Here is a 13,534-nt window from a genome sequence, read left to right as displayed (position 1 = left end):
CACTGTGACCCACCAGGCAACATACCTCGTTATTTAAGATTTTATTACCTTTCCAAGACCAGCAAAAGAAGGCTATACTGATTTGTAATATCAAATTTAGACTTTCAAAAGTACCATACTTAAGGGAGGGAAGAAGGAAGGGCAAAGGAAATTTGGTGAATGCATTTTGTTGTTAGTTTACTCATGCTTCTTCTTTTTTTTTTTGTCTTGAGTTCAGGAGCTTTAGTACTTGCCACACAGACAAGGCCAAGTCCAGCATAAGCCAGCAATCTCCCAGATGAGTTTGCAGTAATTGAAAGAGGTAGTGTCAATGGTTCTCTGACAGAATGTTAAAACCAAGCAGCAATGGAGGACTGGGGAAGAGAGGAGGCAAAATGAAGCTCAACTACCCCTTTTATGGCAAGAGGACAAAACGGGTAATCATGCTCTTCTGGTGAGGCCAGAACCTAGAGAAAAGACACCAAACTACAAACGCCAGAGTAGTGATGGGTCCTTTGGGGTCAGTTAAACTTTTGGCTTAATAGTATTTCCTGATTCCTGGGCAGCTATAAAAACTGACCCTTCTTTGAAAATTGAAGGGGAAGGATGTTAACAACTCCTTGGGTCTTTCCTCAGCCATTTGAAGCTACGCTTAAGCCAAGATGAGATTTGGGCCAATTCAAGATAAATTTGGTCATATTTGCTTTTGTCTTGACATTTTAAAATGGCTTCAGTATTCCTTAGAAAGAGGACAGCTTTCCCAAATTCATAGAATTTCTATTGCACCAGGTTATTTTTCTACTTTTTCTTCCTATTGAATAATCTTAATGCATATTTCACAGAAAGAACTGTGCTTAAAATCATTAATATAGTAGAAACTCTGCTAATGGAGCTATCACTGACAAAATACTGTTTTTTATTCTTCATGTTTGGCACACCATTTAAAAAATGGGTCCCTTGGGTCCCCTCCTGCTTTGGGAACTTTTCAGGCCTCTCAATAAATCCTGCTTTCTAAAACAAACAAACAAACAAACAAAAAGAACTTACAGATCTCTTACTGCAGAAGCAAGTCTTTAAATACAGCAGTAATTTAAAGTAATTTGGAAAATGTCGGTAAATTATGTTATTCACAGGCTACCAAGCTCTACATCAGGTTCTGGATTGAAGAGGTGGGAGTGTGGGGGAATAAATGCATTTCACGGAAAAAGCTGGTGACATTGAACTTGTGTCATTAATTTTAGGTGGCATCACATCAGAAACACAGGGGATTTTGACTTGCCAGTTGGCCAACATGCCTGAAAAAGATGGCCTCTTTCACCTTGCTCAGAGATTTTGTTGTTATTTGTTTTTTAGTCAGGGTTTCACTCTGTTGCCCAGGCTGGAGTGCAGTGGCATGATCACGGCTCACAACAGCCTTGACCTCCTGGGCTCAGGTGATCCTTCTGCCTCAGCCTCCTGAATAGCTGGAATTACAGGTGCACACCACCAAACCTGGCTAATTTTTTTGTAGAGACAAGGTCTCATTATGTTGCCCAGGCTGAGCTCAAATGATCCTCCCGCCGCACTTGCAAAGCACTAGGATTACAGGCGTGAGCCACCACACCCAGCCTCTTGCTCAGAGTTTTATTCTGCACACATCCAACACACATCTCACCCCTTCATCAGACAGCTCAAGACTTCATTCTCATTCAATAATTTATCCTTCCATCTGGTCCTGTTTTCAGATGCAACAATAATTTATTTTGTCTTGAAAAGTAAACACATCACTTATCCTTTAATGCTCCAATTTCTCTTGCTTTTTTCCTTGAAGGTTCCCAACTAGAATTCATGCATTAATCAGGAAGGTCTTTACCCAACTCTCTCTCCAATGTACTTCTCACAGCATTTCAACCCCATTCCCAGGGATATCCAGGGGAGTTTTCCTTCTCTCTTTCTTTATGTGCCTCCCTCTTTCTCTAGTTCCACATCTCCTAGGAGAAGTCATGTATGTTGACACAAGGTCTTCACATAAATACCAAGTGATACTTAAGAGTCAAACTGTTTTGGTCAGCTGTCATTTTGTTCAATATCAGGTAACAGAAAAATGTTACAAGCATCGATTTAGATGCAGGCAACCCATACCCATGGGTGCTGAGTGTGTACTGGTGGAAAATTATATGTCAACATGTGCCAAACTGCTTGCCTTTAATGAATTCTTTCTCTATGGCCAAAGGGGGTCACCTTGTATAAGCACCTTACACTCAGCAAATGAGGTCAGTAATTAAGAAGTGCCTAAATTACGTGGATAACTTTCAGTCTTAATCGTGGAAATTAAAACCAAGACAGTGATCAAATTAGTGCTCATTCAAAAAATTTTAAAGCTGTTTTTGACCTCAACAGGAAAAAAAACACCACCCATTTTTCAGAAGAACGTGGCCACACTGCACTCTGAATTATAATTATGGCTCCTGGGTACAAATTAGGAAGGTGGGAAAGTGAAATAAGCACCTTGCCCTGAAATGAAATCATCTGGCTAATTTGTTTCTAGGCATCATTCAGATCAGTAGAAAAGGTAAAGAGCTTTTAAAATTCCCATTTGGCGCTCAGCGTCCTACAGGAGGCGTCATGATACCATGAGACAGAGCTCAGCACCTGCCAGGAGCCCTCTGGACTCAGAAGGCTGCAAGTCCCGCCTCATCCAGCAGATGTCAATGGTCACTGCAGATCAAAACTCCTTCCGCTGTAACTGTTTTCAAAGTGGCACATACCTGAACAGAAGAAAGTCTGCACAGAGCAGCAATGGGAAGGAACTTTAAAAAGTACTATACCAACTTACACCACGTTTTGGGCTCTTAATTCCTACCATCTGAGAAAGTAACATTCAGAAACAAAATACATGGGTCCCTTCTCTTCCTGACCAAGTTAGCCTGTAAAATGAACCATATAAAACAGAATTTGCTATCAAAAGGTACATACTGACTCTCTAATCAGCAGTATTTTGAAACCTCCTTGTGACTGTTAGAAGACAAAATCATGCCCTACCGAATTCCAGCAATGCAATGAACTTGGCAATTGCTTTAACAATCTGTGTTACTATTGATGACCATGATTTGTCATATTTAATGATTTTCCAGATTTTAAAGTATAAAATATTTCTTATGAACTTTAGATGGGATTGTTTCTTGTTTTCATTTATTTGTGGAAGTGTTTTAAGTGTGGGTGTAGAGAAGAGAAGAGGTAGTTAAATATCCTAAAGGCTCTGCTCTATACATATCTTCCAAGTTAGATGTTGCCTGACAGTCTTTCCTAGCAGTCTAGCACTCATAATTAGATTAACAAACATTTTAAGAAAAGGAGAAGTTTCCCCCTATAAAATTCTGTATATATATGTGAATGCTTGCTTGTGTGCTTACCACTATGTTTCTTTTTTTAAAGTAGAAGCAAAGAAAAAAATGGTAAAATGAACAATAAAGCTAGCTGCATACAAAAATTAAATACATGTGGATTTCAAATGACCTGACCATCAAAAGATAAAACAGAATGGAAAAGGACTGCTTTGGAAAGCAGCAATGATGACTTTTGCATAAAGGAGGCTACAGAGTGTAGTACTTGTTCATAATAAACTTCTAAGTGGGAACAGACATCATTCCTTATGTATCCCCAATTCTGTTTTTGGCTCTGGGAATCACTTTCAATGTCTGATCTATTCTGAGCACCTTTTGCCTTATCACTCAGTGGAATGAGAAGATGAGGTTCCCTGGGAAATGTTCACAATCACTACCTATGCAAACTATCTCATCAGAAAGGTACTAGATACAAATAAAACTTTGTATCTCGGAAATGTAAATAATAACCTCATATTTACATTCTTTTCCCCTTCGAATCTAAAAGCATACAGTTTTTTGTGGTTTGTTTCATACAACTATTTAAAAATGTAACAGGAGGTACCAATTTCATCATGAAGAAATGACAAACATAACCCATAAAACATAAACCCATAACACAAATAAGCAGATACATTATTTGACCTAGTGGTTTTGGAATTTGTGGGGGCTGACATTTTACCTGTCAAAACTATAATGAGAATAATCACAATTAATTGGCTTACTTTATTTACTTATTTTAGTAAGCATTTCAGGGCTCTAAGTGTCTATATTTTTGCTTCGGATTTTGTTGCAGACTTAAAAGAATGTATATTCAGGAAGCACCACTATAATCCAGGAAGTAATCATCCTGGCCTTCTGGTGAGTCCGTGCACGCATGAGAACATGCTCTAGTACTGTGTGCATGTCTGTGCGCACGTGTGTGTGCACACCCATCTTGGCCTGGTAGAAGAAAGTTCAACCATTCTATTCCTTAGATTGTAAACTCATAGATGATTTTATCATCTTCAACAATTAGGGACAACTACCTGATAGGTTTATTTTGGAAAGTACTTATCTACTCAGGATTTGGGGAAGTTATTTTGTGTGTGTGTGCGTGTGTGTGCATGTGTGTGTGTGAGAGAGACTCAGGCTGACACAGCCTACCTCAATTCCCTTGGTTTCCTCAATGAACCTCCTGCTGACTGAGACCAGAGCCTCCTGCGGCCACGCATGGAACCAGTCAATAGTCGTGCAGTTAACTATGGCTGGGAACTTCCGAGCTCTGACTCTCAGCGTGTGACCCACCGGAGAGAAACACAAAATGATCTGTGGAGACATGGGGGCAGGGCAGAAACAGGAGGGTGATGAGTGAGCAGAGAATTACGCAGCAGTCCTGGACAATGAAAGAAAGGAGCGCAACCAAGCGTGACATTAAACTCCCCTCCAGCACTCCAGAGTGGACAGCAACATTAACCTCCTTGCTAATCAAAGGCAAAACCTGTCCAAAGCGGCTGCTCCACTGGACACGGAAACATGACCGTGTGCTGTGCTTAAAATTGGCCCCTCTTCTCTTAAACACTGTTGATGATTATCCTGAATGGTGAGAAATTTTACTCATGTCCATTGCACAAGTAACAAAAAATAAAAATTAAAAAGAAATCACCATGGTACAGTAATCCCAATACTTTTACTTCTGCTTCCCTCCATTGTGTAATTCTTCAGGCCCCATGAAGCTGTGTGATAACATGCTTTTAAAAAGCAATGTTTCATTATATTGAATGTTTCCATTTAAAATAAAATACAAGGTCAGACACAATGGCTTGATGGTTCACGCCTGTAATCCCAGCACTTTGGGAGTCTGAGGCGAGAGGATTGCTTGAGTCCAGGAGTTTGAGACTGGCCTAGGCAACACAGTGAGACCTTGTCTTTACAAAAAAAAAAAAAATTAGCCAGGCGTGGTGCCATGCACCTGTAGTCCCAGCTATTCAGGAGGCTGAGGTGGTAAGCTGTGAACACAACACTGAACACACCGGCCTGGGTGACAAAGTGAGACCCCAACTCAAAAAGATAAAAAATAATAAATCAAAATATGCCACTTCAGTTTTCACTTCAGATTTTTAAAGGAATAAAAAAATTCAATTCTCCTGCTGAGAAATGCTTAAGTTTCTGCTGTAAATCTAAAGATCTTTTGAAAAAGCTATTTAATGACTTAAAAGCTAATTCAAACCTGAATATGCATCTACATTTTTTTTTAATTCTTTTTTTTTTAAGTTTTCAAACAAAGTTTATTTAGAAAGTAAATTGGGGGGGGGTGGGATTTACCTCCTTGAGGTAGGGGAGGGGACCAAAGCTAAGAAAAAATGGTGACCATAGCTCACAGACCCATGTGGACACACCAGAGTTTAACAAAGCAATGGCCTGCATCCACATCTTCTAAAGGGACACAGGAGATTCTTCTAGGAGTGCCAGAGTTTGGCTGTGAGAGAGTGTCCATGAGGGAAGCACCAAGTCAGGCAGAGTGTCCATGAGGTCACTATCCCTTCCTTAGGGTCCTTTCTGAATTTCAGTGAGCTTTGAAGGGTTATTCCCTGTGTAAAACAAACGAGGTGTCCTGGAGCCTCCTTTCTTCCCCTGCATTCTTTCCCAGGTACCCGTGGACTTCAAAACACCATGGGGAGAAATGTCAGCTGGAGCAAGGTCTGGGAGGGAGAGTCTTGGTTTCTTCTCTAGAAATGGCTCTGACTTGGTATAAAACCAAGCTCTAGAGGGAGCTCTAAGTCTCTATCTCTTAGAGATCAGACAAGTAATGAAATCATTTTTCAAAAGAATCCCAGCACTTTGGAAACCCGAGGCGAGTGAATTGCCTGAGCCCAGGGGTTCGAGACCCGCCCGGGCAACTTGGTGAGACCTCATCTCTACAATAAATAAAAAATTAGCTGGGCGTGGTAGCACATGCCTGTAGTTCCAGCTACTTGGAAGGCTGAGGCAGAAGGATTGCCGGAGCCCAGCAGGTCGAGGCTGCGGTGGCTGGGAGCGGCCACTGCACTCTACTCTGGGTAACAGAGTGAGACTCCAACTCGAAAAAAAAAAAAAGATATGATCTTTTTCTTTTCTTTTCTTTTTTTTTTTAACCCAGAGCATTTAAAAATCCATGTCATAAAAATTCCAACATATGAGGGGGGACCCAAAATGAAAAAAAAAAAAAAAAGGAATGATCTTTTGGAGGGTGGGCTCCTTGTCGTACAAGCTTCCCCTGCTAGGTGGGTGTTCTAGGATCCCATCGGCATCAGTGTACCAGCTAGCATTGTTGTGAGAAGCTGCGTTTGCCTTCAGTGAACTTTTCTTTGGTGATTCCTTTCAGCATGTTTGCCCATTTCAGGATGGGTGATTTTTGCACATACCTGCCCACACCGTGCTGAGTGTTCAGCAGTTTTTGACCCCCAAAACAGCATGACCTCTGTGCCCACTCACCCTAAGCACTCCATCTCGCCCTGGGTGACTTTTTCTTTTATTTCCCTGGATTAAAAAAAGTCCTCAAAAAGAAACATTTTGACTGTGTGGAAGAGGTGAAACAAAAAAACTGCAGAAGCACTAAAATGCATCCAAATAGACGAGTTCAAAAGCTGTTTTGAGCAGTGGAAAAAGTGTCTTTACAGGTGTACTATATCAAACGAAGAGTACTTTGAAGGTGGTTGAAGTTTATATATGTAAGAATACACAATTTCACAATTTTTTTTTTTTTTTGAGTTGGAGTCTCACTTGGTCGCCCAGACTGAAGTGCAGTGGCCGCTCCCGGCCACCGCAGCCTCGACCTGCTGGGCTCTAGTGATCCTTCCGCCTCAGCCTTCCAAGTAGCCGGAATTACAGGCATGCGCTACCATGCCCGGTTGATTTTTTGATTTATTGTAGAGATGAGGTCTTGCTGCCCAGGCGGGTCTCGAACCGGTGGGCTCAGGCAATCCACTCACCTCAGTCTCCCAAAGGCGTGGGATTACAGGCTGAGCCACCGAGCCCGGCTAATTTCACAATTTTTAATAAATAAATTCCATTTTGGGGGTCCCACCTCCTATATGAACCCATACATTTAATTTAACAGGTAGGTGTTTCTACTATGTTTATCTTACGTACCATGTGTAATCAACAACTCAAGCTATATGAACACTGCCATCTAAGATCTTCCCTCTTGACAAGTTTTTAAGTGTACAGCAGAGTATTGTTAACAATAAGTACCATGTTGTAAAGAAGATTCTAGAGCTTCTTCATCTTGCATTACTGAAACTCGATACCCATTGAGCAGCAACTCTTTATCTCCTCCTCAACCACCATCTACTTTCTGTTTCTATGAGTTTGACTATTCCAGGTCCCTCGCACAAGTGGAATCAGTATGACGGGCTTATTTCACTTAGCATGATGTCCTCAAGGTTCATATACGTTGTAGCATATGACAGGACTTTCTTCTTTTTTCTAGCTGAAAAATATTCCATGGGGTATGTGTATGTGTGTGTGTGTGTGTGTGTGTCACGCTTTTTCTATTCATCCTTTGATGGACATGTAGGTTGCTTCCACTTCTTAGCTATTGTGAGTAATGCTGCAATGAACATGAGAATGCAGATATCGCTTCAAGTTGGGGTCTCACTCTGTTGCCCAGAGTGTACTATCATGACTCACTGCAGCCTCAACCTCCTGGGCTCAGGCAATCTTTCTGCCTCAGCTTCCTGAGCAGCCAGGACTACAGGTGTGCTCCACCATGTCTAGAGCAATGAGAACTTGCTATGTTGCCAAGGCTGGTCTCCAATTCCTAGGCTCAAGTAATCCTCCTTGAGGATTGGCCTCCCAAAGTGCTGGGATTACAGGCGTGAGTCACCGTGCCCAGCAAAAGTTTGTTTCTCAGTCAAGAACCTATCTTCAATTTCTTTGGTTATAAACCCAGAAGTAAGATTGCTGGATGATATAGTAATTATGTTTTTAATTTTTTTGAGAAACCACTATACTCTTTTCCATAGTGGCTGCTGCATTTTACATTCCCACCAATAGTGTTACAATATCTCAACATCCTCACCTACCCTTGTTATCTTTTTTAAAAAAAATAATGACCATCCTAACAGGTATTAGGTGATATCTCATTGTGGTTTTGATTTTCACTTCCCTAATGATTAGTGATGAGTATATTTTTATATATCTGTTGACTATTTGCATGTTTTCTTTAGAGAAATGTACTCAAGTATTTTGCCCATTTTTAAGTCAGGTTATCAAATATTTTTTCTCTTGAACTTAGGAGTTCCTTATACATTTTAAATACTAATCCCTTGACAGATATATGGCTTGCAAATATTTTCCCCCATTTTATAGGCTACCATTCTACTCTGTTGATTGTTTCCTTTGCCGTACAGAAGCTTTTTAGTTTGATGTAGTATCACTTGTCTATTTTTGCTTTTGTTTCCTGTGCTTTGGTGTCTATGAAAGAAATCATTGCTAAAACCAAGGCTATGAAGATTGTCCCCTTTTACATTTAAGTCTTTCATCTATTATAAGTTGATGCTTGCATGGATTGTAAGATAAGGTTTAATTCCAGGGCTTTTTTGCACGTGGTAAAATGTTTTTTAATGATGGATAAGCTGACTGATCATTTTTTCATTATATTTAAGATTCCAGTTACAAACAAAATAATTGCTCTAATATTGCATGCACTAGGTTAACGAGCCTCAGTTACGATGCATAATTTTCACTTCTGTCTCAGTTCTTACGTTAACCAGCCTTCTTTCCCCCATATTTGCATATTTCTCTTTTCTTTCCAAGAAGTTGGTTTCTCACACACAACTCATCTCTCATTTGTGCCAGTTGTAGAAACTTCATTTACACATAATTGTAGCAAAAGCAGAGGGGTTAAAAAAAAGCATCCTTTATTGGACAAGATTCCATATATTTTCATCGCTTCTATACTTAATGTATTTCTACACTTGTAATTGGCATACCATCAGGTCTTAAGAATGTGCTAGAAAATAAAGTATCTAAACCATGTTTGTTTAGCTTTAGGAAGAAGATACTCTGAGTTTCTTTAATAATATGCCTTCATTATTTATTGAAAAATAATATAGAATGGTCTCTTAAAAAATGATTTTTCTCTTCCACAGTTTGACAACGGAAGGTATTTTCTCCTTTGTTATCATTGCTTAAATAAGGATCTTCACAATGCTTATTTATTTAGAGACAGGGTTTTGCTCTGTCCCCCAGGCTAGAGTGCAGTGGTACTATCATGGCTCATCGCAGCCTCCAACTCATGAGCTCAAGCGATCCTCTTGCTTCAGACCCCCAAGTAGCTGGGACTACAGGTGTAAGCCACAATGCCCCATTGATTTTTTCTTTTTTTTTTCTTTCTTTTTTTTTTTTGTAGAGACAGAGTCTTGCTTTGTTGCCCAGGTTGGTCTCCAACTCCTGACCTCAAGCAATTCTCCTGCCTTAGCCTCCCAATGTGCTGGGATTACAGGTGTGAAACACTGCACCTGGATCATAATGCTATTTAAAATTTCTTAGGGGGCAGAGGGAGTACAGCAGAGAGAGCAGTGGTTCTCAAAGGACTGTTTGGGAGCTGGTTAGAAATGCAAATCCTGGGCTCACTCCAGAATTAAGAAATCAGAAATGCTGGGGGTAAGACTTGGCAATCTGTTGTTACAAGCCTGCTCAGGTGATTCTGACACCAACAGCAACAGCCTAATAGTTTTAAATTTTCTATGGGAGTAGTTAAGTGAAACATTTACTTTTCAGTATTTTGGCAGTAGGTGAAATACTCAAAGAATTTAGGCCTCTACATAGTGAAATGAAACATTTAGGGCATTTTAAAGAAATTAAATAATCATAGCTGGACACAGTGGCTCATGCCTATAATCCTACCACTTTGGGAGGTGGAGGTGAGAGGATTGCCTGAGTCCAGGGTTTGAGACCAGCCTGGGCAACTTGGTGAGACCTTGTCTCTACAATAAATCAAAAAGTTAGCTGGGTGTGATGGTGCAACTATTTGCAGTAGTCCCAGCTACTAGGAAGGCTGAGGCAGAAGGATTGCCTGAGCCCAGCAGGTCAAGGCTGCAGTGGCCGTGAGCCTGCCACTGCACTCCAGCCTGGGCAACAGAGTGAGACCCTAACTTAAAAATATATAAAAAATAAAAAATAGATTAAATAATCACAAGTAATCTAATTTATATCATCTAAACTAGTCCCTGGAAACAAAATTATCGAAATATACTTGTTCATTAGTCGTTCCTAAGAAGGGAAAGGACAGTATCATTCTGGTCTTGAAGACTGCAATTACTGACTCAATTCATTGCTTAATAATTTCTATTTTTGCCAGAATTTAGCACAGAATTTCTCCTGTTACCCAGCTTTCCTTAATAGTCTTATGTAAGATTTTTTCCAGAAACCCACATTAATGTCTGGAAACCATTGGTTATTCTGCTCTTTTCTAAAATAGTTTTCATAATTTTATAGATAACCTGACATCAACCCCAATTGTCACTAGGAACATTGTTGCATTGTTATGGGGGAAACATCATCCTGAATAATTTTCTTACTATTTCCCTTAATTTCATGATAAATTAACATAGCAAAGGATTTATTTTTTAAAACATTTTAATTTAAAAAAGGATATTATATTATCTATAATTTACGACTTTTTTTTTTTTTTGAGTTTGGGTCTTACTCTGTTGTCCAAACTGGAGTGCAATGGCACAATCACAGCTCACCACAGCCTCAGCTTCCTGAGCTCAGGCGATCTTTCTACCTCAGCCTCCCGAGTAACTGGGACTACAGGTGCATGCCATGCTTATTTTTCTTTTTCTCTCTTTCTTTCTTTCTTTCTTTCTTTTCTTTTCTTTTCTTTTCTTTTTTTTTTTTTTTGTGGAAACAAGGTCTCACTACGTTGTCTAGGCTGGTCTCAGACTTCTGGGCTCAAGTGATTCTCCTGCCCTGGCCTCCCAGACTTGCCTGAAACACCACATTTGACTATTTACTACTATATAATGCATGTGAATACTCATTTTATTTTGTACCTTAGGGGCCATTGCTTAGTATCTGAAGTACATCAACAGGGGCTCCACAGGCTGGTGGGGTCCAGATGGGGAGTGGTTAACCAGCATTGCATAGACATTAATGAAAACAGACACTCCAGAAAGTCAGCTACCAGAAGTTCTTATCTAACTACTCTCATCAACATAAATGGTTGGCCAGGTAGCATCATGAATGATAGACATGATTATTCATTAATGAAATAAGTAGTGGTCAAGATTCTGAGGCAAAACAGAAAAAAATGCATGCCCTCCAACTTTCTATGAACAAAATTGTAAAAATATTGGAACTGAGGTATCCCAGGAGTTAGACCTCGGCAGCGGCTCTTCAGACTTTGGATCTTGAACAGTCCTGTGGTAAAACACAGCTTCTAGAAAAGGTGTGTGTTTTTTAATGTGATTCCGATGAGAAGGTCAGCTGAATCCTACCATGGGAGTATCATTCACCACATCTGCTGCAAAGGAAGTTTCCAGGTGTGAGCTAGCCAGGTTCCCAAAAGGACAAAGCTGGAATTGCAATAAGCTCACAGAGCAGGTTGGAAGGCTTGGGTACGCCTCCTTGTTAACCAATAAACTATGTAGCAGCTTCAGTCTGAGACATCCTTCCACGGCGTATACCTGGAGTTGGGGGATTTGGGGAAAAAAGTCCCTTCCGTCACCTAAACAGGCAGTAGGTGAAATACTCATAGAATTTAGGCCTCTACATAGTGAAATGAAACATTTAGGGTATTTTAAAGAAATTAAATAATCATAGCCAGATGCAGTGGCTCACGCCTGTAATCCCAACACTTTGGGAGGTGGAGGTGAGAGGATTGCCTGAAAAAGTAAATGTTTCACTTAACTACTCCCATAGAAAATTTAAAACTATTAGGCTATTGCTGTGGGTGTCATCTACCTTGAGGTACCTAAATTCACTGAACTATACCTCCCCCGACTCCTCATTACCCAAAAAGTTCCAGACAATTGCAGAGGACCAAACTGAATTAAGTTAGTGTCCAACAGTGTGACTCGAAAGGAAAGTCAACAAATAAAGTTAAAAATGCCTCCAGCAGCTGCGCACTTTTCTAAAAGCAAACTCTCACAAGTAAAACACAAACCCTGAAATCGCCATTCATGTACTTCCTGCAGCTCTAACATTTGAATGTCAGGGACTTGCTTTTGGAATTCATACCATAGAATTTTCTACTCTTTATTTTTCTTTTCCCCATACAGGTGTTATGACTCATTTGCAAGAACTCACTTTTCGCTGTGCTTTGTAATATGTTTTGATTTATTTTAGATAAGATCCCATTATATGGACATATTTCTTTGTATATCACTAACAGGACTCAGTCCATTTCATCTTTTAATGAAAATATGAATTGCTACAGTCACTCTGTATTTTTTCAGTTGATATAGTTTATTCTCAGATAGTAGGAATCTTCCCATATATTTACTTCAGAAGCTTCTATCCATAACTTATGTTTGTGTTTATCCTTAAAAGCCTCCGTATTTATCAAGAATAATAAAATCCACATCTCACCGAGAGAACCCTCACGGGAATGGAAGTTTAGTGCAGTATGGCTGTCATAAGATACAGAAAAGTGGTGATTATTAGAAAGGAGGACTAAAAATCCAAAGATAATCTACTATCTAACTTGCAAACTCTAAAGAACAAAATATGATTTTAGTCTCACTTTATCACCACCTCATATCTTCCTGTATTATCCCCCAATCCAATAACCATTAAGATCCAACATCATCTTCAACAGACACATACTCAATATGTTTTTATACCTTTTTCCTTTTTTAGTTAGCACACAATGAAATCATTCCCATGACTTTCAACTTGGAAATATTGGACATTACAGATTTTTACTGGGGTGACATCTTATATTGGGGAGTTTTAGTTAATTTCTTTTTGAAAACATCAAAACTCTTCCATTCACAAAGAAAATTATATATGGAATCCCAATAGATGACAAAGAGCAAACCCATTTCTGAAAGAGAAAGAGAGTGAGAAGAGCTCTCACCTCAGCCACCGTGCCTGTTGCCGGGGCCTACACTGGTAACATGATTTTCCAGGCTGATCTTTAGCCCTGTAACTATGTCTAATGGCTTTTTAAAAAGGAAAGAAAGAAAGTTGGATGTTTCACTTTCTACTGGACTGGTCAGTGT

General features: G+C 39.8%; 1 protein-coding gene across 1 annotated transcript in view; it reads right to left on the bottom strand.

The window, feature by feature from the left end:
* Positions 1-13,534, bottom strand: part of DNAH11 (dynein axonemal heavy chain 11) — a 194,522-nt gene that overhangs the window by 155,267 nt on the left and 25,721 nt on the right. The window contains exon 10 of the mRNA XM_008047908.2: positions 4,488-4,649. Coding sequence (XP_008046099.2) covers positions 4,488-4,649 — 162 coding nt within the window. The remainder of the gene's footprint in view (positions 1-4,487; positions 4,650-13,534) is intronic.

This window comes from Carlito syrichta, unplaced genomic scaffold (genome assembly GCF_000164805.1).
Source record: "Carlito syrichta isolate Samal-C Ts95f unplaced genomic scaffold, Tarsius_syrichta-2.0.1 Scaffold39610, whole genome shotgun sequence".
NCBI classification, from domain to species: Eukaryota; Metazoa; Chordata; class Mammalia; order Primates; family Tarsiidae; genus Carlito; species Carlito syrichta.
This window is presented reverse-complemented; position numbering and strand designations above follow the sequence as displayed.